Genomic DNA, 27,682 nt, shown 5'->3' on the forward strand with positions numbered 1-27,682 from the left:
AGTACTTATCAGGGGGGTATTTTGGGTCTATTTTTGAAAACGGTTGATTAATATTGTAGCCAAAATAATATATAAGATTAGAGATAGTAGTCATATCTTTCTTTTTTTTTTCTTCCTTCTATGCGCAAAATCTCCAGGCTTACATAATATTGGCTACTAATCAACATATCTTATAATGTGGTAAGTTGGTCCATTAAAGAAATAGGTATAAATATTAGTTAATTTTTTTCGATATTACACATTTAGTAAATAAAATTGAGATTTTTGTAAAAATAAATATGAAGAAATAATTAATAATACCAACATTCAAAATGACTTCTATTTAATCATCCTTATATTTTTATACTAGGTAATTTAAAATAAAACTGTAATAGATACGCGCCGAATTGACGCTTCGCCGAATTGTCGTGCGCTGAATTGACGCTGCGCCGAATTGAAGTGGAACCATAAGTGATAAATTTAAAAAAATGTAAGAAATATTTAAAATTTTTATAGGATAACACAAGGATGAAATGTTTAAATAAATTTTAACTTTTTGCTAAAATTTAAAATAAAATATAAAATAGAAATATACTTTGCAATTCACAATTCATGAAAATCTTTTATATTTTTTCAAAAACTTTGATACGGTTCTAAACAAGGATTAGGGGAAATGTGCCATGAATGGCCATGTTTTTGCTTTTTTGAAAAAAAGATAATAAAATTTATTTTTAACCAAACAAATTTTATATCAGTGTGTAGCCTAAATATTAATCTTTAAAATAAAATTTGAATCAAAGCTCTATGTAAAATACTTTATGAGTTAACTGAGATTATATGAAAGTTGTTTTTATCGCCAGTCAATACGTATTGGCTATATACTATGTGTTAACTGGTTATAATATATTATTTAAGAATTTTATTATAAATATGAAATAATACAATATGAAATACTTATAAAAGACCTATATTAATATTTCTACATTTTTTAGTTATATAAAAAATTAATTATACACTAATTTAATTAGTATTAAAATCTCAATTTATTACCACATTTAATGATGATATTATAAATTAATATCTTAATTATCATTTTACTAAACATTCTTAAGCTTGTTCATCATTTTATTTCACCAAATGTTGTTTTGCAAGAGCTTTTCATTTTAATATGAATATGTGAATGTGCGAATTGTGACCAATCAATACATGGTCAGTCAATACTCACCCCTCTATTATTATTAAGCGCCTTTATATGTCTATTAAATAAAACTTTTAAGGTCTAATTTTTTGTGTGAATAATGCTATATGCCTAAGGATAATATTTATATAAAACAGTAATCTAAATTAGTAATCTTTTCACCAAACAAAAAAATGTGTAAAGTGATTTTTCCAGAAAGAGGTACTAAGTTTATTTGAAATATTTTTTATTGAATTGCTCTATTCAATAAATGAACTTAGGTATAGTACATATCATAAATATACACATTTTGACCATATATGAGAGAAATTGGTCCAATAGATAAATAGTTAAAGGGTGGTGGCCAGTCTTCCCATATTGTTCAGGAGAAGCGCCTTTTATAAACACATCACCCATATAATAAAACAGGCCTTCCAAATATATAAAACGGAAGCCATGGTGCTCTGAAAAATATGTGGGTGCTGCAAAAAGTAAATAGTAGTCATAAATTACCTATGTACATCCTCTTTTTCGAGGTAATTGTAAATACACGGAAGAGAAGTCAACTTTGTAACTAAAATCTCCTCAATTCTGGGAAGGGGTAACCTCCTTAACCCAAGGTTCAAAAATGACACAAAATTCGGCTCGCGGCATTAACTTAAGGAAACAAATATAAATGAACATGTATATATTTAATATCATTTTACTGGAAATGTCCATAAGTGTCAATTTCAAACTGATACCTACATAAAGGATATATTTCACAACCCATTAATCCTCCAGCTATTAGGAATTCATATTCAATCGTTTTTGATTTAATCTTAAATTATATCGAAATATTTTAGAAGTAATTTTTTAAAAATCTATCTTATTTACCAGGAGGGACGCATCATCTATGGATAGATCATGCCTGACGAAAAGATAGGACGTATGACTATATTCTTTATTAAAGATGTAAAAGTTGAATTTATTAGTTTTATTAATATTATTCGGAATTTTAAAATTTTTAAGAACCAAAATAATCTTTTAAAAAATATTCAGAACTGAAAAGGACACATTTGTTAGTACAGATTTCAACTTTGATGCTACTACTGTTAATAAAACAGTTATTTATTTTAGAATCTTAGAAATTTATATTTATAATTGTGTGAGACATAGGCGTAGCAAGATAGGGGATATTGTCTACCTCCCTCTAAAGATTTTCCTAGAAATTTGCCGATTAATTTTTTTTTCAGAGTATTTATACCTCCCTGGGGTGAATTCCCTCTCTTCTTCTATTTTTTACATATATATTTTATCATAGACGCATGTTTGTAAATTCTTTTCTTAGTTTTAAAGAAACCATATAAATTTAAATTAAATAAACAGTATAGGCGGTTTTTTCAATATTCAAAAAATTGAAATATTTGTACTCTTTTTGTTTTTAAAAACTCAAAACAAAAACTCCAAATTGGTTCTCAGTAAAATATATTTATAAATAATGCTTAATATTTTTAAATAAAAGTATTTAAAAGAATATTAATTTGCTTAATTATTTTATCTCCTTCTGCCAGGGGTAAAAAAAATTAAAAATTATTTTTTACAATTCAAATTTGATTTGCATATTTTTCATTTAAAAAATATGAAAATAACTATAAATCCTAAATATCTCTCCTTAAAATAGTTTTTCTGGTTAATTAATTTTACAAGATAATTTTTTATATAGATAATATTTTTTAAATAATTTTTTTAAAAACAATTTTATAAAAAAAATGAAAACGAATGAAGAGTATTTTCATATAATTGAAAATTAAAATAATGTGTTTAAAAAATTGGAACCGATGGTATTTATGCTAAGTATAGTGATGCAATTAGAGAGCACACCTATAAGAATATCTTCATTTAAGCTCACTCTCTTGACGAAAAATATCGTCCTTAATTTACCTTTTAATATTTAAAAAAATCTCATTTTAATTTAAGAAAATTTAAAATATATTTATAAGAAATATTATTTTTCTATAGATGGAGCTAAATATTCCCTCCATTAATTTTTTTTTATCTAAAAAATAAAAATTATAAAATTTTATTAAAATCTGTTAAATTAATTAAAAAAAAATTTTTTAAATTTTAAAATGCTATAAAAAAGAGTTGAATGAATTCTACAAATGTGTATATTTAAGATTCTTGAAAAAAATTTTATTAAAAATATGAAAAAAAATAAATGAAAACCAAAGAAAAAACAAATGAAAACCAAAGAAAAAACAAATGAAAACCAAAGAAAAAACAAATGAAAACCAAAGAAAAAACAAATGAAAATAAAAAAGGAAAGTAGATGGAATGGAATAGAATAGAAACAAAAAAATAGATAAAAATAAATAAGAAAAACAAATTAAAATAAATTAATTGAAAGATAAGAGAAAAAAAAATAGAAATAGATATATTATTTTGTTGTACATTATAATTGGTAAATAATTAATATCCAGAATATTTTAAACCTCAATAAAATTTCCTCCTTCCTTCCATCGTTCTTTCTTTTCTTGCAATTGTTTTTTAATTCTATATTTTTCTACTTTTTTTATTTTAAATCGGCTTCCTATTATTATTCCATATTTAAATAAGAAATAATTTAACATAAAAATTATTTATTTTTTATTATTTTTTAGCCAGGCATGGGATTGGATCGGATCTACGGATCATTAATCCCCAAAATATAAATAAATTCAAAAGCATTTTAAGCATTTGTTATCTCTATTTTCTTCATAGATTTTATTTTTATAAAAATTGAACTTTTTTATTTAAAAAATTATTTTTGATATAAAATTTTTAATGAACCTTTTTTTATAATTTTTTCCAAAAAATAAATATTTTTTGTGATATTTTACAAGTAAAATTCATTGGATTCATTTTTGAAAAAAATATCTATAAAATTCTTCGAAACTTATTTATACAAGATAGAACACATTTAAATATTGAAAAATCCATAGCAAGCCAATCTAATTAAAATCACAAAAATAAATTTCGACGCCTTTAACAGTAATAAGTAGACCATTAAACTATTGGAAATAGTTAGAAAATCACATAAAAAAAATAAATAAAATTATTCGATATTCAATGTAAGAAAACAAAGTTTAGTATTGAAAATCATACAAAACCAACCTTTAAACATTATTTAATTATAATTTGATACATTTACCAGCTTTTAACCATCGAAAAATCTTTAAAATAAACAAACTATTTTGCAATTTTACCACCAAACAATTACAACAGTTATTAGAACATTGGAAAAGTTTGAAAAAATTTCCTTGATAATTTTTATTTAAAAAAAATCACACTGATTAATAAATGACAAATTCGTGGTTTGTCATTTTTGGCGCTTTTCTGATAATGACTCAAATATTGCGCGGAAATCTTTTTGTGCGGGGAATTAATGTCAACCTATTTGGCAACAGTGAGGAAGAAGAAAACGAAAGTAAAAAAAAATAGTAGAAATAGAAAGTCTGACTGATTCCCAATGTTATTAAATTTATAAGAAATTATTATGTTTAAAAATTTTTTTAACAAATTTTTTTGAAATTGTATAATATAAGATATGCACAGATTAACAGATCAAAGAATTTCTTTAATCGTGTTTTTGTTGTAATAAAATTGGCAGAAAATTTTTACTAAGAGTTCATGATGCGAATTACGGTAGAATGATCTAAAATGAATAGAGAGGTGTGTATCAATAAATTTTAGACTGTGTTCAAAACTTTAAAAAAGATAATTGACAATATTCATAGACTTTAATTAAACCCGAATTTCAATTTTTTTTTTCCCCTTTCTATTTCTAAAATTTTGATCATTTTACTGCTCAGCCCGAATTTTATGGTATATATAGTAAATAAGGAATCAGCATTTCACGACCAAAAGGGCCGGTCAAAAATGTTAATTTCGGCTCGGTCACAGAAGTTTTAGTCGAAAAATATTTTGCATGGGTTGCCCGTCCCGAGATTTTGCCGGACCTGCAAATATCTGTTAAGGATTTTTATAAATAATTGAATTATAATATGAGTTTCGCTCAGATTTGTAATTTTTTTCATTTTTAAGCCGGATCAAATTTTTATAATTAAAAATACGTTTTTTTCAATTGAGAAATAAAAACATTTCCAAAATTTTTCTACCATTTTTTTAATTTGTAAAAGTGTGAAAATATTATCAATTTTATTTTCGAGTTTTAACGAGAGCACAAAATATTATTTTTTTAATGCTTTATTCACATTTTTGTCGCCTCATAAACGTATAAATGAATGATTTATTTATTTTTTTAAGATTATTTTTTATTTGAATCAGATATTTTTCCTATACTTTTTTTAGATTAAATATTAAATTTTTTTCCCCTTCATTTCTTGATATATTATTAAAAGTCTGAAAATATACTTCTAAAAAATGATGAATTAGTACTTTAGTTTAATTAAAAAACAAAGTTTAAAAGTATAAAATATACAATTGCTTCAATTTATTCCTTATTTTTTAAATATAACGAGTAGTAACACCATAATATGGCTTTCATAAATCGCAAATAATACATTTCGAAATGTAATAAATATTTTAAGATTTTGCATAAATATAAAAACATTTTTTAAAATTTAAAAAATCGGCCCTGCCTCCTTAATTTAAACAATGTTGTATACGTTTTTTTTAATCGCACATTTTGGAACCACTATGTTTAAGTTTGCTAGTTTGACATGTATGAATCAATAAACGAATAAATAATTTTGTAACTTTATATTCTTCTTAAAAGGGGTTACTAATAACAATAATTCGCATCGTCAACCATTTTATTACCAGTCTTCCATTCATGAAATGGGCCAAAGTAACCAGATAAACAACAATAAACAAATAATTAATAACTTAGACCAAAGTAAACATAATACTGATGAAGACAATCATAAAAGTAAACAAGGAGGAGGAAATGTTGATCTCTTAAAAATTTACAATTTCCCTTCAGGCCCTATAGGTAATTAATTTATTAAATATTCAATTCGCAACTTCTTGTCTATTTTTCTTCATACATTTCTTCAATATACTCAAATATTATCTTTATTTAATTTCCTATAGTCCATTCTATTCTATCTGTATGTTTATATTCATAAACTTTATTTTGTTCCTATTCTTTTAATTTATCGGCATTTCATTTCTTCTATTTTCTATGTTCGTCATTCTATTTCATTTTGTTCATTTCTTTATTATTTATTTCACTTTTTTTAAAAAAAAATTCGTTCTATTTGTATATTTTTTACATTCAATTAATTTATCTTCACATTCCCTTTTTTCCCATTTTCTTCATTCCATTTATTTTTTTCCTTCTTAAAGATCATTTCATTACTTGAATAATATAACTATATAAATATTTTAAATGGGTAAAGCCGAAATGCGAAACCTTGATAAATTTCCTAACCGTAACCTGAAAGGGGAATGAACTGTTAAAAGTACTTTTGAACCTGTTTAAACTTCTTCATACAACTGTTTATGAAGTCATATATATTTATTTTAAATGATTGGCATATTTTAAAATATTTCGAAAAATGAATAGTATATAAATTTATATGTGTTATCTTATATTACTCAGTAGCTTCCCTCAAGGCGTACTTTTGGGGCCTCAAGTCCTGTCAAAATTTTGGAGAGCTCCGGCAAAATTTATATATAATACACATCTAAATTTTGCAATATTAACATTTTTAGAAGCCCTCCCCCTTCCGACTTTAATTATTTTTTATCTATCAAACAATTTTTTCTTTGAGTCAAGTTGGAAGACCAGTTATCACTTATAGCTTTTTTAGTCATATAGTGTCCTTTTTAAAAACATAGTGTCATTTTTCAATATTAATAAGATTCGTAACATGGTAATATTTTAAACTTACTTCTAGAAGGAAAAATTTATAAAAATTTTAATTTAATATTAATATTTATGTATACACAATAATCAGCAAATAATGATATATATCACCCGCCAGATTCTATTGCAACTACAGATATCTGGGGAATTCCTTATAAGAAGTCATTATGGACTACTACATCTAGCCTACCCCTTCATATCAAATCAAAATTAGCAAAAAAAGGAAAATCTAAATAAAAACTTCCTCTAACCCTCTTCTATTTTATTCAAGACGATAGCATCTTCATAACTTATTTTCAATGACAATCTTGTTTCATGCCCCCCCCCCCCTGTGTAGGATAATTTCTTTAATTCATATATAATAGAATCATGTCTATCTATTAATTTGGATTATTAAAATTAAAAAAGTTGAGATACTCTTGTATCGCGCATTCGCAAATGTGATGAAAGGTCATCCTTCTGGAGTCAGGAACGGTTTAGAGCCAAACATGCAATGGGGCAAGCAAAGTGTATTGCTATATTATAAGCTAAACTTGATATTAATATCAGGGTACAATTTATCTGGAACTCAAGCTAATTTTTTTAATAAATGTCATTGGAAAATCTGTTATTCATCATAAATTTAGGAAAACATTGGTTAAATTCTGATTGGCGATAAAAATTTAGCTCATCTCAGAACAATAGAAGCGATTAAATAAACATTCATGGCTATAATATTCTATTTTGGGAATTCAAAAAAATAGGGATATCATATAGCTAAGGAAATATTACAAATTAGGGTTATTTTTAAAAAATTGTTATCTTAATGTTTTAATGTTAGGTAATAAAAAATCAGATGGTGTCGAAAGCATTGCCTGTTTTTAAGCAATAATTTAATCATCAGAACTAAGATATGATTCTTCTTTTTCCTTATATGAAATTATATATTTCTGTAGTTTATACAATACCATACTCAGTTTAGGAAGAGAAAACGATCTTCCATATGGAATAACCAGTGGATGATATCGTTTCCTCCTATTCATCTGAACAAAAAATCTACATATATATTATCATTATTCCATTTTGAATAATTCCCGTATACAGATCCTCCGGACTAAAATACCAAACATAATTAATCATGGAAAACCTCCGTACATAAATTCCCCAGATATTACAAATCTTCGAGATTGGCAACAACAAAAAATAACAATTTATACTACAACTAAATATTATTAAATCATATTAACACTAGTTCATATCTGGCTTTCATTTAAACTAACCATCTTGTCCAGGATGTTGGTCTTTAATCCAGATCTGTAATCTTTGAATCATATCTGCCACTTGCAATTTGATAATTTTTTTGCAACATCAATTTAATATAAAATATGATATTAAACGTTTTGGAGAATTTAGAGAATTTCTGTCTGAATTGTCCAAATAATATTTTGAAATTGCTTTAATAAATATATATTAAGTTATAATGAATGAAATACTAAAAATCCTGTTTCATTAATAAATTTTATAAAAATAAACAATTGAAATATATTTATTCGCTCTTATATAATGTTTTCATATATATTTTTTGGCAATTCTTTTGTTTAATATATTTTTAAAAGTAATTTATATTTTAGCAAAAAGATAATATCCATTTTAGCGTAAAAATAGCCCCTCTAATTGAATTTATAAACATATTTTAAATATATATTTCGATATTAATTGGCCATTTTAGAGTATTTCCTCATATTTGACTAGGTTGAATACTTGTTCTGTCGATTGGTCTGATTTTGCCGGTCAATTGATCGTCTACATGTCAACCCGGGTTAAAATACCAATTTTTAATAAATATTTTGACTTATTCTAAAATTATTCTAATTTACACGTTGTTTAAGAAATCGAAATTCATCAAAATATTTTCAAACTCGGTATTAATGGCATTATCAATTAAATACATTATTTTGATGATATTCATATCACCTGAATAAGATTATTATAATGGGTGTAACAAAAATAATATTAAAAGAACGGTATACTCTCATAAACTAGTACATATTATTTCTTAAAATTTCTAAATAAATTCTTTGATAAAAAAAATGATTATAATGTTTTTAAATATAAAATATCTTGTCATCAGTATCTAGATAATTGCTTAAAAATTTGATAGGGGGCTACAACTTTTTTTATATATTATTTAAAATATGATTCGATGATATCTAATCAAAAAAAAATTCCATAAATCTTTCATTTCTTCTTCTTCGGGTTCTATATCAGAAATCCATTCTGATATCGAAGACTCATTAAATTAATATTTTTGAACATCAAATTTAACAAATATTTGCACTTACACTCGCTCGATTATCTACCATGATCAAATTCATAAGATGAAAGTCCCTTTCACACTCGGCAATACTCCGTGATAAAGTATCCACGCATTTAAGGAATTTTTAAATTTTTCATTAGGAGTATCTCATCGATATCTTGTCGAAGTCCAGCAATCGTTTCATAGTTATTTAATTTGAATCTTTTTGTTTGCTTCTCACAATTACATATATAGGTTCCTAGGGCCAATGCTATAGTAATCGTTGCTTGGATGGGAATGTTTACTAGTTATTTTAGCTATATACGAATTAGATGTTTGCCCCTTATCTTCAATTTGATTCTCTCAGCTTTCTATCATGCTCTATAAGTTTTAAATGTCAAATTAAAAATTGTAATGATGTAATAGAATTCGAATTTAAATATTCTGAATAATATATGAAATCTCGGATCAAGTAGTCGCTAATATCAAATGTTCAAAATATTTTAAATAAATTTTATGCCCAACTTGTGTACCCGGATTTAGAGCTGGGGCCGGACCTGTAAGTCTCTAATATAAATATAATTAAATCGCATATTAAAATTTAAAAAAGCCGCACCGCCACCATAACTATTTTTATAACAACACTAAAGAGAAAAATGATTCAAATTTAACACTTTTGAAAAATTATTTAAAGTATTTTGGGGCTGCTCAGTTCTTCCTCAACATTTGAAGAATTTTTTTAAAAATATGGGGGGAGGGGCTGTTTACATTGATATTTATTATCAAAATACAAATTGAACTAATTAAGTGTTGGATAATGTTGGATATTATGTATATATTTATGATTATAATGCAAATATGAACAAATGATCCCAGTTAATAATTGGCATTTTGGCAATCCAGTAGGATAATATATTTTTATGTGGAATTGTCTTACACAATATATTTATAATTAACTTGGTATGAAACTCTACCTTTATGTGTGATCAAATTAAATGTAATAAATTTAGAATATTAATATATCGATATATTTATCTAGTTCTAGTCTAAATTTTAAATAGATTTAGGAAGAAAAAAACTAATAGAATTGAACATAATATTTAATATTTTTATATAATTTTTATAAGGATGCCTATAAAAAAAGTGAAGTCCGTCTAACTGGTAGAAGTTAAGGCACTTCTACTAGTGAGGGGGGGGGGGGGTTATGACGCAAGATTGCCATAATTAGAGGGAGGGAGGGAGGGAGGGAGGGAGGGAGGTCTTTATGAAAACGCTTCTTTATTTGGATAAAATTGTAAAGAGCAGGGGAGTCCTTTATTTTTTCCTAATTTTGATCTGTGTCTCATTTTTGTACTCCTGATTTGGATTTCCTTTTTTTTTAATAATTTTAATTTTGTGGGAGGATGGGAGTAGTAGGGGAATTATTAAATTTGGCAGGGTTAGGTGGTAAAAAAAATTTATCGGTTAGCATTGTAATGACTTAATGAGATATATTAAGTCCCTGAAAGCCAGTAACGCCCCTGTTTATTCAATTTTATTCTTATTCTTTTTTTATTATCAAAAGGTGTAAGCCCACCTAGACCAGGTTTTTGTATATCTAAAGATGCTTCCCTTGTTCCACTGACAACTGATGACATTAATCTGTCGAATAATCTCAATGAAGAAAAGTTTTTATCTTATCTCATAGATACGAGTGCTCAACTAAGCCTTAATGCTCACCATGTTTGGAAAGGTTAACAAAAATTTAATTAAAATAAAAGAATAGAAAAATAATTTTTAAAAAAACGAAAAGAAATAGAAAACAAAAAAATTAATTTTTTTAAAAGAATTTCCAAGGGACTTTTCCATTATTCTAAGTCTCAAACCAAATTTCCGGCTTGATGTTAATCAACAATACGTCGATCAGGGTGTCAATCAAGAAAGCCAAATTCTTAAAAGTGGCCGAATGACTATTTTAACATTGTATGACGAGTTTGATAGTGAACAGCTTATCCTGCGGGTAACAGCGTCTAACCTAATCCAAGTCCTATACAACGATTTTGGAATGAAAGACGGAAAAGGGGTTGGCAAGAGTGAAGAAGGCGGCATAAGAAATGAAAGGAACGAAAGAAATAATACCGTCGAATTCGAGATGGGCATCAATGACAATGAGTAATTATTTTATTGATATAAAAAGCTCTATCTAGAAAACCAGAAACATTGTTCAATAGGCTAAAGTTAAACCAAGAGCTTCGGTCCAATTTTTTGTCGGGTTCCATTTGTTCAATAGAAAATGTTTGGTTAGAGTGTTAGGTTATAGTTTAGACTCAAAAAATGAATTTAGTTAGGCTTATATTGGTTTGGGTTATGGCAAAACAAAAATGGGTGGTGTTTAAATTCAGGTGTTTAAAAAAATTCTAACTAAATCGTATTATATTTATGGTACATTTGAACTAATCATAAATAAATATTTTTTTATTATCACAATCCTTAATAAATAATCAGGCATTTTATTAGGAAAATTTTATTTCAGATAGAAAATTATTCATATTACTAGCCATTATTACACTATAGAAGAGAATGTATACACTACAGAACAGTGTCGTATTTAAGGAATCCCTTTTAGGGGTGAAACAATCCTGAAAAAATGCATCCAAAAAAACAAATGTTGCGATTTTCAGTTTTATCGATTAGCAAAACTTTTTAATGTTTATTTTATCTATAAACTGTAAAAGCATCAACCATTTATTTTTATTTTCACTAACACGTAGAACAGAGGTAAATGATATTCTTCCATTTTTATACTGAGCCACTCAATCATTGAAACATGTAAAAGGATCGAAATAATTTGGGGCATTTTATTTTCAATCCTTAACCAATCTGAATAAATAAAACATACTCCGAATAATATGTATAAGCTATTTTAAAAAATTTTTTTAAACATTAATTTTAAGGAAAAATTAATTAAAATTTTTTCTGCAACTAGAGATTTGCAAGCCCGGTATCCGGCCTAAGTAGCATCTGAAAATTTTTTGTTTGAGCTTGGCAGGGCAAAAAAATTATTGAGCGGTCGGGCGGGAAAAAAATGAAGATGCCCGGCCCATTTAATAGAGAATAGGAAATAATATCTTATGTGTTAAAATAATACTCCTTCCCTTATTTTTCTGGATTTTAAAACAGGGCGATAAAAAATCCTAACCGATCCGGGCCAGAAAAGTTAAATTAATTTTTGATTTTTATAGCTAATAATGGCGATTTCAAATATTTGGTTTTAAATTATCAAGCCCGGATATTTTTTTAAAAAAAATTTTATCCCGGTCCGGCCCGTGTATATTTAAAAAAACTAAAATACGGCCTGGCCCGTGTAGGCCGGGCTTAGGGCAGGGCCTGCAGGTCTCTGACATCTTTTTTTTCATCATATAAATTTAAAAAAAAATATATATAAATATGAATAAAATTTTCTAACACTTTATTTTATGCTCCAACATAATTCTAAATAATAAGATATAAAAATTAAAAAGTAAAGTTTTAAAGCGAAAATAAAAATTAAAAAAGAATAAAAAATTAAAATAAAAATAAAAAGAATAATTATTTTTATATTATAAAAAACTATATACAAAATTATAAATTGCATAATAATAATCTTCTGAAAAAATTATTAATTGTATATTAACAATTGTCTGATTATAAAAATTATAAATTGCATAATAATAATCGTCTGATTCTCATTATTCAAATTTAAACTTTATTATACAATGAACTCTAAATAATTATTCTTAAAAAAAAACTTTATTATAAATCCAATTATCACAACATCGTCCAACAAAATGATAATCAAAACTATTTCAGGCATCATAATTTTGGAATAACAAATATAACAATAGTTTGGGAATAATTTACTGTGTTAAATTAGTCACAAGCGTTTATGATAAAAATTGTTGAAATTCGGCTATGGGCAAATTAATTTTGCAAGGAGGGGACACTATTAGGTGAGGTTTTTCCCTATTGGAGATCTTTAGGTCCACTATTGTTACTTTGGCTATATTAGATTTTTATATAAATAATATTGAGTTTTCTCTTTTTTTTCATTAAAATCCTTTTTTTCTAAAAATTTTGAATTATAGTCGTTATCTTATAAAGTTATTAACTTTTACTAATTTTTCTTTCAAATTCTTTTACATTGGGGAGAGGGAGGTCGGGGGGGAGGGGGTATAGGGGAAATTTTTTTTATTAGCTTGAAATGATATTTACGAGAACAGGCAAATTTGCGGGAGAGAATTTCTCTCCCCTACCACAGTTATCCTCCTGAATTTAGCATTAGTAAATAAATATTTATTGACAAATAAGAATTATTTTACCATATTTTTCCATAATCTACAACAAAATATTGCTTATTTTTACTTTACCCTTCCCATTAGCCCACTACTCCCTATTATAAAAATTGAAGTCGAATAGCAGAAAACCTTACTCATTACACTGGATCAATCATCAAATCTTCCTTTAATTTTATAAATGGCACTTAAAATTCTACTAATTTATAATTATTCTTAAAAATCAGATTATTATTAGATTTTAAACTTTCCTAAAATCTATTTATTGAGATAAAAGTTTTAATTATGCATCTAAACGATAGAGTTTGCATTTATTTTTGGGTACTTTTGATATGCTGAATCACAATTTACCTCTGTAAAATTAAGAGAAAAAATGTATATCTATATTTAGCACAATCAATTATTTTCGGTTTAAATTCCCATGTGATGAAAGCTTAGAAATAAATTGGAGTGAACTAACGTTCCTCAGTTCCCAATATGCAGCTATCCCCTGCATTTAGGAAATTATTACAACCATAAAAATACTCGACGAAAGGTAAAATTGAATTTAAAAAAAGTAAAATTAAATATATAGATTCCTTATTTGCCTGTACAATTGGCTGATTTGGAGCTAAACTAAAGCTAGCTTTACCTAACCCAGGTGTAAGTGATAAATGGTGTAGAACGGCAAGTTAAAATAGTCGAAGGAATAATATTTTTATAGTAAATTAAGAATAATCTAAAATTTCTGGGCAAATATGTCTCAAATACCCAATTTGACTACTCTACACATGTTTGAATACATTTCTGGTCAAGTCGGATTTTTCAAATTTAAAAATCGCCCTCATATATAATTTAAAGTTGTGAGATCCCGAATCCCTATAGATTCTATGTCCCAATTATACGGTATATACATAGTATTTTACTTATGATGCGTCAGTTGATCCCAACTATATTTTCCAAGTTATGAGTTACCAAGTAATGTGATCTGAACAGGCTAGTAAACGAAATCGATAGTTCTTACTTGACATTTGACGAACAATAATTATTAAGGAATAGGAGAGAATAATGTGAAGTTAGTTTCGTTAATTACATTAAAAAATCAGAGTTTCTTAAAATATCTGATTTTATTTTTTTTATTTATGATGCAGATAGCATTCGACTTAATAAAGTTGTATATAATATCTTAAATTTCTAATCAATCATTTCAAATAAATGATTTTAATTCTTCTCCCTAATTATAAAATCATTTTTATGTTATCTTCATCCTATTTTACATATTCCCACTTTAGATGGCACATAATTGCCCTTAGTATAAAAGGTGATGCCATGACATTGATTTTCGATTGCAAACACGTGATAACTTATCACGTGGTTCGCAGTGAACTTCGTAAGTTAAGCACTTTAGATGGAATCCTATTATTCGGTCAACCTTTTTACGAAAACTCTCCTTTTATTGTAAGTATATTATTTTTAATTTTTTTCTGTCTGTTATATTTAATATGATTAAAAAACACCTATACATATTTTTTACGAGTAGGGAGAAATACAACATTTACAAATTTCAACTGAACCACAGACGGCTTTCGACTTCTGTAAAAACACGGAATTGAGATGCGAAAATATTTATTACCTAAAAGAGCTTCAGGTTTTGTTTCATTCATTGTTTATTCATTTTCTTTCATCTCCTTTTGTATTCTCTTCTTATGATTCTTATTTATGGTGATCTGATTTCAATTAGATGATAATTTCATAAAATGTATTATCATGAATTTTTAACAATTTATTAGAAACATAATCGGCTGAATATCAAAGAAAAAATTAAAATGCCAATAGAGAAAAATGAAATGGAAAAGGAGAAGGAAAGATTGGAGGAAAAAAGAAAAGAATGGAAAGAAGAAAACAGGAGATTGGAGATTGAAAAGGAGAAGGTTGCGAAATCTAAGAAAAGTACCAATGAATTGGAAGAAGAGCTGGCCGACGAAAGAATTAGCAGGTTATTTTGTAATTGATATACTATTTTTATTAAAATATCGAATCATCATTTTAAAAAATAAGAAAAAAAATAAAATGAATGAATAAATGAAATAATTAAAAGAAATTAATATATAAAATAACAAATAAAATTTTGAATGAACAGAAAATAAATAAAAACAAAATATATTTTAAAAAACAAAATTAAATATAAAAATAAGATAAAAAGGACAGAAATAAAATAAATTAAAACAAACAAAAATGAATTAAATTAAATTTAGATACAAGTACAAACTCATTATAACGAAACCGGATGTGTACTCGACACTAAGTCCTTTCCATCAAGATTCATATACATTTTCGCAGGAAAAAGTGACGACCAATTATGGGGAAAGAATAGACGATAATAATCACGAAGACTATGAAACTGACGACGACAACGATTACCAAGAGTCTAAGGTAACTGGAAGAATAGATTATCATGAACAAGAAGGCAATGAATCAGAAATCACGCCATATATACACGTGATTTCTACAAACGCAAGTTACGATGGAGGAGAGGGAGAAAATGGAGGCCGCGTTGAGGGTTATTTGGAACAAGAGACTATTCAGGTGTTTATTTGTTATTTATCTAATTATTATAATTTGCATGATTGAATGTCTAGGTCTTGGCAATGGCAAGTAACTATTCTTAAGGATTCCATATTTAATTTTTATTTGTTTATTTATATCATCATTTAAATAATGATGAAATTATATAATTCATTTTCATTTTTGAAATTATAAAGTGCCCTGCCACAGTGAAAGGAATTCCTGGAGTCAGAGGACTCCCCGGTCCGAAAGGAGACAAGGTATTTCAAAATATTTATTTCCTTTTTTTTTTAATTCTATTTTTTACCCTTCATTTTAGTATTAAATTTATTTCCTTTTAATTTCATATTATTATATATTTAATTAAGGGTGATCCAGGTAAAAGTGGATATGATGGAACCAAAGGCCCTCCTGGCTCACCTGGACACGTTTTTATGATTCCGGTATATTAAAAACAAAGAAGTGATAAATTAATTAGAGTTGTATGGAGCTGTTATTTTTTATTCCCTTGTAGGGGGAGGGGCTCTCTTTGTTGGACGGGTTAGTTTTATAAGTATTTCATAAAATACCTAAACACCTCGGTGAATTATATCATTTAAAAAAAGTATCATTTTTTTAAATTGATATTATTACCCTACCCTATTAATTTCTAACCTTTTAACTTACCCTAACTTCGTTCAATTCAAGATGGTTCAGAAAAAAAAAATTCTGACGGGGATCGAACCCTGGTTTACTGCGCCTCAATCAGGTTATCTGAGCCTCCAAATCACAACAGCCTTTTAAAAATTGATAATGTTTAAACAGTAGATATGGTTAATATTTTGTAAATAACACATAAAACCCAGTATTGTCCGACGAATTTAAAGATGAAAAGGTTAAAAATATAATATAAAAAAAGAAAAGAAATGGAATAGAAGGGGAGGGTAGTGGAGAAAAGGTGAAAAACAATTCTTTAAATTTCATATTTTAATAAAAACAGCTGAGAAGAGCTGGAGATTCTAAAGGACCTGGAGTGGAACAAGAAATTTATAGACAAATGTTAGCCCAACATATGGTATCGTATTTCTATATAATTTTTCTTCTAAACTTATATTTTCTATTATTATTATATATTTTTTATCTCTTAGGCTGCAATGAGAGGAGCGCAAGGGCCACAAGGTTTGACGGGCTTAAGTGGACCTGTGGTAAAAATAATTCCCTTATTTATAAACCATCTTATATATTACGACATTTTATTCATTTTTACACTCTTTCCATTCTAAAATTTTTCTTTCTTTTTTATAATATAATGCTTTCATTCTTCTATTTTTGATTCCATTATCTTCTTCCTTATTTCTTTATTTAAAACGTTAATTTATTCAATTCTTTATCATTATTCTGTCTTAATTTACTTAAAAAAAATTCTTTTTTTTTACTTATTTGTTCTATTTATTTCTCTGTTTTATTGATTATTATATTTTAATAAATGTCCTATTAATCTTTTTTTTTGATGATTATGATTCCTTATTATCATTTAAAATCATTCAATCAATTAAATTATTCAAAAAATTAAGCGTGAATTACAAAGAAAAGATAAATTAGTAATGTTAAAATAAAATATACAAAAATTTTAAAAGGGTCTGGAAACTCTTTTCCTAGGAACGCTGCAAATAAATTTTTAATTTTTAAAAATGATCCATAACCTTAGGAAATTTATACCCTTCGTGATCCAAGGAATCCATATGTTGAAATTACTACGGGAGTAAAAAATAAAAATTTAAAGAATCGGGCTATTTCCTAATTTTAAACTTTCAGCTGATACAATCTGATCTATTAATGAAATTAATAAACAAAACAGAGGTTAAATCCCGTAAAAAATATCTACCCCTAAACTGAGAGATGCTAGTTGACCATTTAGTATTTTATTTGCATAAAAAGAATATAATAACCAAATTCAAATAATAATACAGTTAATTTTTTTGTATATATTATGAAATTTTATAAATTATTAGAATATAATTTACAATTTAACCAACCACATAATTTTAAGTTGTCCTTATATACCTTACTCTACTTTACTAGGAATAAAATAGTTATTGATTAAGAGACTAATCGTTATGATTTTTATTTTTAGCCATTCAAACATTACAAATAAAATACATTTCGCCAAAAATGAACGATTTTTCTTTAGTATTATATGAAAAATAACCTTATTATTTAAAAGTTATTATATTAAATTATATCATATTCGCTAAAAACTAACAGTGAAATGCCGGATTGGTATTTTATTGGGTCAAAGTTTTAAAAAAATCCGTATTGAAAAAAAAAAATTTATACACCTAAGCCGAATTTTTTTAGCGAGTAATACTTGCCTAGCCGGACCTGAAAATATAAAATTCAAGGCCGGGGTTAGCCGAAAAATTTAAGAAAATACTAAAGTTCTAATATTCTCATTTATTTTACTATTTATTTAATTTTTTTTATTTTACTTTTATTATATTTCTTTTCTTTCATTAAATTTAAACAATCTATCTTTTCAATCTTTTTTATATATTTTTTTAATTTCACTTTAAAGGGGCCATCAGGAGATGAAGGACCTAAGGGCGATAGTGGATATAGAGGAGAAATCGTATAAACAAATAAATTATCATAATTTATTTGTTGATTTTTATTCATATTTGTTTTCTATTTGTTTCTAGAATTATTTATTTAATATATCTCTAAATTATTTATTGGGTTGTTAATATTGAAAACTATTTATTAATTATTTTTATAATCATTATTTTTTCATTCTTTTGTGATCATCATTTATTTATTTAATTAATATTTTCTGCTTAATAATATTTTATTTTTAAAAAATTGATAGGGCCTTCCTGGTCCTATAGGAATTCAAGGATTGAGAGGAAGGACTGGAAAAAGGGTATAAATAGGAAATACTAATTTTTTCTGAAAAGTAAGAATATATAATAAAGAAATAAATTTTTTAAAAAAAGGTAGAGAGAAAAATAAAAGAAAATTGAGAACAAAAATAAAGGAAGTAAAGATATGTATAAAAGAAAGACAGGAAAAAATGGATAAAAAACAAGATTGAATTAAAATATTTACATTTTTTAGGGACTTCCGGGAAGAGACGGAGAACGAGGAGTAGTGGGAATTCCTGGAATTATGGTAAAAATTTATTTAAATAATTTTTATAATTTATTTAATACTTATTATACAGTTATCCTTTATATTTTTAATAGGGCCCAAAAGGATTTCAAGGTCTTCCAGGGTTTCTTGGAGAGAAAGGAGAAAGGGGAGTTTTAGGTAAGCCCGGTCCGCCAGGAGATAAAGGTTACGACGGAACTCCGGTACTCTCATAGCGTTAATTCATTCACATTTCTATAATAGAGTTCACATTCATTTTTTAATTTAAAAATAACACTCAAATAATTAATCTTATTGTTTATTTTTTCCAGGGAGATGATGGACCGAGGGGTTTACCTGGACTACCCGGCGAACAGGTACTTATTTTTCTAGTTGCCTTTTTATCATACACTTTTTTGCTTCTGTTTAATTTTTAACTTAGTTTTATTTAAATTCCATATCATTCATATTTTTGCTCTCTTGCATATTACAGTGTTGTTATTTATTCCTTTTGTTATTTTAATTATTTTTGCAAAGATTATAATTTTATATGGATGGGTTTTAATTTAATCGTCAATATGTTTCATTAAATCATCACAACACTCTAATTTTGTTTTATTTTTTAAAGACTTTTCATTGCATTTCTTTATTGTTTAAATTTATTTATATTGTTATTTTCTTTAGCTATGATTATTATTGTGTTACTTTTATTTATAACCATTTTTTTATATAAACAAAAGGGAATTATGGGATTTCCAGGACCTAGAGGATTTATTGGATCGTCAGGACTTCCTGTAAAAAATATACTTTTACACTTTAAAATCTCAGAGACATTTATTGTCAATTTTTGTCATTTAAGCATACTCACAAAGTTTTGCTCAAATGAAAACTATTTAAGCATGCTCATATTAACAACGATAGTTTAATGGTTTTTAATTATATTTAGATTAAAATAAAATTGATCTTACAAAGATAGATAGAAAGCTGATTTGTAAGACTTATTTTTTTAGGGGATCCGGAAAAGAATACATCATAAAACAAAAATGTTAATACCAGGATATTTCTAAAACAGGAATAAATTCAAGAATTTTAAACTTAAAGTGGGATATTGTAAATCTGGGAATATGTAAAGAAAAAAACAGATAACATTATACAGGAAGTTTTCAGGGTATTTTTTACGATAAATCCAAACTTTATCTATAAAGAAGAAATTAAAATTAGTTAATATGATTCTGTTCTTTCTAATAAAAGAAAGCTACGATCCCTGGAAAAACCTCATGATAATAAATTTTCTATATATAGCGTAAAAATTGTTATTCTGACCACCAAAAAAAATATGCTTGCATATAAATATTTATAGTAAAGCGGAGTAGTTCCTTAGAAAACTATCTGCCTAGAGTTTAAAAAACATTAGTTTATCAAATAAATTATGATTCAAAATAGGTGATACTTGCAGCAATTTTCAATTTTCCATGTTATTAAGAATACTTTACATAAAGTTTGAAATACTTCTAACAATACCTTTACTTAAATTACGTGTTAATGATTCCATATGAAAAATGAAAAGACTAAAACTTATTTTATTATAATAAGGTATGTTTCAATAAAAATCACCTGCTCTTTCATAAATTCTAATTTAAGCTACTGTAATGAGCTGATTGGCCACTTTCAGAGTTATATAAGTGCTTTTATTTATTATTATTTCCTGTAATTTTTATATATTTTTTTAATTTATTTTTTAAGGGAGGACCAGGACCTGAAGGTCCTATGGGAATCAAAGGAAGCCCAGTAAACACTTTATAATCTTTTTAATAGGGTTTTAAACCCTAAATTTATTCTACTAGATAATCCAAATTTTTTCAATAAAATTATTATTAATATATTAGATTTTTAAATGATTAAAATTATATATCATTCTTATATTAAATTTTTATTTAATATTTCAGGGTATAATGGGAATTCCTGGACCACCAGGAATAGTTGGAGGATCTGGACCACCGGTAAGAGAAGAAAAATATATCAAAATACTATATAATATATTTCATGTCATAGGGTTCTTTGGGACCTCCTGGAGAAAGAGGCCCTCCCGGGATTCAAGGAAGCGAAGGCAAACCTGGAATGTCAGGTCTCCCTGGCCAGCAAGGAGAAACTGTTTAAAATAATTTTATTTATTTTTGAAGGAAAGAAAGGAAAGGAAAGAAGGAAAGAAAGAAAGAAAGAAAGAAAGAAAGAATGAAAGAAAGAAAGAAAGAAAGAAAGAAAGAAAGAAAGAAAGAAAGAAAGAAAGAAAGAAAGAAAGAAAGAAAGAAAGAAAGAAAGAAAGAAAGAAAGAGAAAGAAAGAAAGAAAGAAAGAAAGAAAGAAAGAAAGAAAGAAAGAAAGAAAGAAAGAAAGAAAGAAAGAAAGAAAGAAAGAAAGAAAGAAAGAAAGAAAGAAAGAAAGAAAGAAAGAAAGAAAGAAAGAAAGAAAGAAAGAAAGAAAGAAAGAAAGAAAGAAAGAAAGAAAGAAAGAAAGAAAGAAAGAAAGAAAGAAAGAAAGAAAGAAAGAAAGAAAGAAAGAAAGAAAGAAGGAAGAAAGAAAATAAGTAAATTTTGTTTAGTTTATTTATTCATTTTTATTTACACTTTAATTGTTAAGGGGTCGGCAGGATCAATCGGAAGACAAGGGGAGAAAGGAGACCTCGTAAATTATTAAAAATCATTTGATTCATTTTATTTACTTATTTCTTCTTTATAATTATGATTTGCATTGCATATGCTTATTTTTTTCTATTATGTTATCTATTTTTATTCATCTTTTTTAATTGTGAAATTCTTCTATTTCATGTATTTTTTTCTATCCGATCTTTAGATTCTTCTTTGAATTTTATTTTATTCTCTTCTATTTTTCTTTTCTTTTTGCCTATTTCCTTTTTCTCTTTTCTAATTTTCCCTTTATTATTTGAATTTGCCTATTTCTTTGTTCAATTTTCATCTTATTTCCTACTCTTCTTTATTTTCTTAAATATTATTTTATTTTTACAGGGTCAGCCAGGGTCTCAAGGAGTGATTGGATTTTCCGGCCCTCGTGGATTTAAGGGGCAAACAGGACAAAGAGGAATTCAAGGGGAGAAGGGGGATAAAGTTAATTGTTGACTAGATATAACCGATTTTATTTGTTTATTAAAATAAGTATCTTATATTGATTGTTTAGTGAACGATTATTGAATGCAATTAGATTAATAGATAGTCAACATTTATTTATTGATTAATCTATTTATTGATTAATTCATTGGTAAAAATTCGCTATAAAAGGTTTAGGTAACTCACTGAATCACGGGGAAATTTTTGATATTATTATTATTTTTTTAATATTTTATTTTTTTTTAATATTTTATTTTTTTTTAATATTTTATTTTTTATTTATTTTTTTATAATATTTATTTAAATATTAAAAAACAAATTTTTTTTATAAAAAATTATAAATATAAGATCTTTTGGATATATTTTTGGTGTAATTTTACAATAAAAACTAAGTATATTTAAAAATTAAAAAAAACGGAGTAAATTTAAAAGTTAAAAAAAACGGAGTATATTGAATTTTGTTGGTGTATTTTTACAATAAAGTATATTTAAAAATTTAAGAAAAGGAGTGTATTTAAAAATTTTAAAAAAAGGAGTGTATTTAAAAATTTTAACAAACGGAGTATATTTAAGAATTTAAAAAACGGAGTATTTTATTTGTGAAAATTTTCATAATTCTTACAATTTACTAAATCAAATACTAGATAATTAATCAATTTATTTGAATAAACATAATATATATACAATGATAATATAGATATATATTTTTGAGGAAAAACAAAAATAGTTCTATCTAAATTTATATCATTTAAAAATTTAATTAATTTATTTATATAATTTTTAATATTACGAAAATAGGAATATTCACATATATATAAATGTGAGGAAGATTTTCTTCCATTTCTGAGGATGCTTACCTAAAGATCCCTCCATAAACGCCCAATGCATTGAGTGTGGCAGAGTAATGATCATATCCATTTTCATTCAGATTGTTATAACTTGGAAATATATTTAATTTTAAGATTTATCAATATTTAATTTACTCTTTTCATTAAAAAATTTCTACCAAAATCCAAACGATCTTATATTTATTTTTTTTTAAATTTTAAAAAATAAATAAAAAAAAATAATATTAAAAATTTCCCCATGATTCAGTGAGTTACCTTTATTATGTTTTTTTCATATTTAAAGCCAATTATATAATTTATTTAACCAAGGGAATGTCCGGTCTAGAAGGAGAAAAGGGAAAAGAAGGAGACAGAGGCGAAAGAGGGGCCAAAGGTGCTCAAGGCTTACCCGGACAAGATGGGCCCGAAGGGGAGAAAGGGATAGAAGGACCAAGAGGTGAAGTAGGCATCCAAGGCCCTAGAGGAGTGAAAGTAAAAATGAATTAATCACGTGATATAAATTAATAAAACATTATCTTCCCTTATAAGTGAGAAGATGAATAAATATAACGAATGCATTGAAAAAAAGGGACCAGAGAGATGGATAATAGAATTTTGAATGATATAAAATAGAATTCAAGGAACAGGTATTCAAAGTTAATCAATATTAATTAATCGACATGATTAAAAATCAATAAATAAAATCTAAGGATAACTGATTCTCTTGAATAAGTGAATTGAGAATGAATGGATGATTGAATAACCAATATGACAAATTACTTTTTAAAAATAAGGGCGAACGAGGCCCATCGGGGCAAACTGGTTTTTCGGGGGAACCTGGTGTCAAAGGGGATCATGGATTCCAAGGTAATGTGGGTAAAGCTGGACTCAAAGGAAATCAAGTAAAACTATATATATATAGGCATTTTAAATATTTTATTTAATTTATTACATTAATCATTTTTCTTTTTCTTATATATACACCCAACTTCATATATATATTCGTCCATTCGCATAAAAAATATTAAAAATAAAGATGCTTCATAAATTATGTCCATTTTCATAATTATTTGGTTACCATAAAGTTTCAAATTGGCATAAATTAGAAGTTCTAGCCTCCAAAATATTCATAGCATTTTTAAGTATGATTTTTTTAAGACGTGTTCTTATCTAGCATATGTTTTTAGTTAACAAGGATTGGGGTCTAGAAGAATCTATCAAATAATTTCTGATTAGAGTAGTATGAATATATATATAATCTCTGAAGATTTTTTAATCTTGAAGAATATATATAGATATTTTTGAAAAAATAGTATATTTAAATTGAGGGTAATTATTTTCTAAATCTTACATAAAATAAAAAATTGCGAATAGTCCAATATAATATATATGAAGATGGGTTTCTCTATTTAATATTATTTTTATTTATTATTGTCTATCTATATCTTTCTTATCTATATTTTTTCATTTTTTGTTTCCCTTTACTGTTAATTTAATTATTTTGTTTTAATTTATTTTTGTTTAATTTTGATTATTTATTTTTGTTTGAATATAAATTAATTTTTGCTTACTTAATTTGCTTGTTTTTTATTTACCCTCACCCTTATTATTTTAATTTTTTTTATAAAGGGATCTCCAGGTATTCAAGGGGAACGCGGAGAACCTGGAATCAGAGTAAAAAATATAAATATTTATAAATTGTTAAAGTTATTTCGTAATTACTTTATTCAATTTAAGGAAGTAATTAATGGTCATTTCTAGATATTTTGTTTAATTTTGCTATAAATGAATCAAGTCATATTTTTTATCTTTCTAATAAGAGTTCAGGTAGCATTCTAATTTTATCACCTTAATCAATGCTGTATTATTTGACTCCATCTAAAATAAAAATATCTAGGCATTTAATACTTTTTTTCGCTTATATCGTTTTTATTTTTCTACAATTGAATTTTGTCGATTAAATATGGGCATATAAAACCTATAATTTCATAACACTTTATTAAACGGTATAGTTAGTTCCATCTAAACTAAAATACCTAGATTATAAATATACCTTTTTCTGAAATAAGTTATTTCCAAATAAATGATAGAAGACTTAGCGTCACTAGGGGAGGGAGGCATAGAGACTTGAGTCCCCTGAAAAATTTGAAAAGCCCTCTTTTTTAAAAAAATAGCTTTAAAAAACAGATCATTTTGAAAATGTTAGCTAAAATAATTCAGGATTTAGAAAATAATAACTTTTGAACACTAAATGGTTATAAATAAAATTAAGTTATCCACCATTCATCATAGTACTTGATGAATGATTTACCCAAGATCTGCTTTATGAAACAGTTTTTATATCTAAGAGGAATATCCTGAAATTCAAATTTATATGCACTTATTAAACTTGATTTCCGTTATGCAAATCTCAGGTCAGGCTTTAGTTTTAAAAAAAATTTGGACCGGGTCCGAACTTATTTTTTAAATGGGCAGGATTTGTGTTTAAAAAATATAAAAGCATTTACTTCTTTTATCAAAATAAAACAATAATTAAATTTCTCTGGGATTAGGGCAATGCAATTAGTGATTTTTATTTTATTCAACTTTATAAAAATGGTAAATTCATGTTTGCTATTGAAAATTTTTGGTGGCAGTGGGATCTAAGATAAAAATAATAATTTGGTTTAGACGGAGCCCGGTCTTAAAAATAAACCTTTAGGATTGGGTTCGGGCATGTAAATTAATAATATTCTGGGGTACTCATCTTAGAAATAGGAAAAATTGGGTCGGCCTCAGGTTGAAAGAGTATTTTCAAGGCTCTAATTCAAACAAGACGAGGCACTCTATATTATAAAATATACTGAAAATTGGCTAAATTATTATAATATTCAACTTGTAGATTAATTCACCCCTAATTATGACTTGATTTAGGATTAAAAATATATCGGATTTATTGAAGAAAGAGCCGGGCACCTTTAACTCATTTTGTAAAAGGGTAAGGAAATAAAACTTAGGATATCTTTTACTACCTCGTAAACAGGCCTGTGCAAACGAGAATATTTGGTTCTTGTGCGTTGATTTCCTTTTTTTATTAATTTGAATTTGAATTCCTTTTTTAAAATTTGATATTTAAATGGCCGCCATATTTATTTTCATCCTATACCTTAAAAAATCTTAGCACAGTCTGCCCAAAGTTTATGAGAAAGAATTCAAAAAGTTATTAGAAAAAGAATATATGGAGTGAAATATTAATCACTAAGTGGCGAACAAGATAAAATCATGAAACCAAGCGGGCACGTGGCTTATAAAATTATTCGCAAATTATTTAATAATTTTAAATTCAGTACACTACATTTTGTTAGACCAAATAGTGATTAAAAGGTACATAATAATGTGAACATAAATGTTTGAGTTTTTATTAATTTAAAAAAAAATAAAGAGTGACATTGACGTACTAATATTGGTTTGTGTTATATGTATATGTAGACCTGTGCGCCGGCCGGCTTGCTGAGATATCTGTAGAGTAATGTACATTCGTTTTTTTTAAGAAATAATAAGCAATTAAAAAAATTTATGTTATAAAAATTTATAACTGCGCCGATCGCCGATTTTGTTGACGGCGGCTAAAAATCGGCGCGGCGCCGGCCGTCGATAAGATTTTTGAAAATTGCGCCGGCGGCCGATAGTTTGTCGCGCACAGGTCTATGTATATGTATATTAATGCCATTAAATCCAAAATCAAAGCCTATATTGATAATATTATAATTATTCACGAAGAGGGTTAAAAATGTATACCCCATTCTAAAATATTTATCGACTAACTTTTATAAATATTCTTATCTTTTTTGTTTAAGACTTTATAGATTAAATATGAAGGATGAACAATATTTTAGAGAAGGGATGGAAGAAAGAGGGGGGGGGGCGGGTGTTGTTCAGATATTATTCCCAGCGACTGTGACATTGAGGGAAGATATAATTTTTGAAAGTTTAGCTTATAATATACAATCTAAATTATATTTAATAGGGACTACCTGGAACCCGAGGCAAAAGAGGTCCATTAGGCTCACCAGGATTACCAGTAATTTTTTAATTTACTTTTGCTCATTATTTTATACAGTTTAATAGTTAAATATTTTTATTTATTTTTGTTCACTTTCCCTAGTTCCTTCAAAAAATTTGTTGGCATTTAATATGTTTTAATACTTTCATTTAATTTTTATATGAAAAAAAATATCTTTATTAATTTTATTTTTATTTGTAGAAATAAATCAGAACAAACATAAAAACCACATATAAACTGTTTTTGGAAATTTTTTATCTAAGGTATATATACTATGAATGAGAAATAAATTTGAGCGGCAAATCGCCAGTTCTATTGTTTACGGTGATCAAAAAAAATGCACCTGGATTTCTCGTGAGCAAATTTTCTAAGCACCTTGGCATTTGGAACAAAAAAAGCACAATAATTGTTTATTTCTTAATTTTCTGGGCCATTTGATTATGCAAAA

General features: G+C 26.3%; 1 protein-coding gene across 3 annotated transcripts in view; it reads left to right on the forward strand.

Moving 5' to 3' along the window:
• Positions 1-4,484: 4,484 nt before the first annotated feature.
• The window catches only part of LOC135922505 (collagen alpha-1(I) chain-like), a 43,856-nt gene continuing 20,658 nt past the window's right edge, over positions 4,485-27,682 (forward strand). Inside the window, exons 1-28 of one of the 3 annotated variants that reach the window (XM_065456867.1) lie at positions 4,485-4,604; positions 5,916-5,987; positions 6,030-6,131; positions 10,850-11,017; positions 11,112-11,436; positions 14,867-15,032; positions 15,115-15,222; positions 15,365-15,570; positions 15,830-16,160; positions 16,337-16,399; positions 16,508-16,582; positions 17,119-17,193; positions 17,267-17,323; positions 18,694-18,747; positions 18,985-19,038; positions 19,233-19,286; positions 19,361-19,468; positions 19,577-19,621; positions 19,985-20,038; positions 20,988-21,032; positions 21,191-21,244; positions 21,297-21,395; positions 21,881-21,925; positions 22,267-22,365; positions 23,523-23,684; positions 23,987-24,094; positions 24,822-24,866; positions 27,199-27,252. In XM_065456867.1, the coding sequence (XP_065312939.1) occupies positions 4,520-4,604; positions 5,916-5,987; positions 6,030-6,131; positions 10,850-11,017; positions 11,112-11,436; positions 14,867-15,032; positions 15,115-15,222; positions 15,365-15,570; positions 15,830-16,160; positions 16,337-16,399; positions 16,508-16,582; positions 17,119-17,193; positions 17,267-17,323; positions 18,694-18,747; positions 18,985-19,038; positions 19,233-19,286; positions 19,361-19,468; positions 19,577-19,621; positions 19,985-20,038; positions 20,988-21,032; positions 21,191-21,244; positions 21,297-21,395; positions 21,881-21,925; positions 22,267-22,365; positions 23,523-23,684; positions 23,987-24,094; positions 24,822-24,866; positions 27,199-27,252 (2,913 nt within the window). In that variant the 5' untranslated portion in view covers positions 4,485-4,519. Of the gene's footprint in view, positions 4,605-5,915; positions 6,132-10,849; positions 11,018-11,111; positions 11,437-14,866; positions 15,033-15,114; positions 15,223-15,364; positions 15,571-15,829; positions 16,161-16,336; positions 16,400-16,507; positions 16,583-17,118; positions 17,194-17,266; positions 17,324-18,693; positions 18,748-18,984; positions 19,039-19,232; positions 19,287-19,360; positions 19,469-19,576; positions 19,622-19,984; positions 20,039-20,987; positions 21,033-21,190; positions 21,245-21,296; positions 21,396-21,880; positions 21,926-22,266; positions 22,366-23,522; positions 23,685-23,986; positions 24,095-24,821; positions 24,867-27,198; positions 27,253-27,682 lie in introns of all 3 variants that reach the window. The other 2 variants (XM_065456866.1, XM_065456868.1) reach the window with 2 other exon arrangements.

The sequence above is a fragment of the Gordionus sp. m RMFG-2023 genome, chromosome 1 (genome assembly GCF_954871325.1).
Source record: "Gordionus sp. m RMFG-2023 chromosome 1, tfGorSpeb1-WG-v2, whole genome shotgun sequence".
Lineage (NCBI taxonomy): Eukaryota > Metazoa > Nematomorpha > Gordioida > Chordodea > Parachordodidae > Gordionus > Gordionus sp. m RMFG-2023.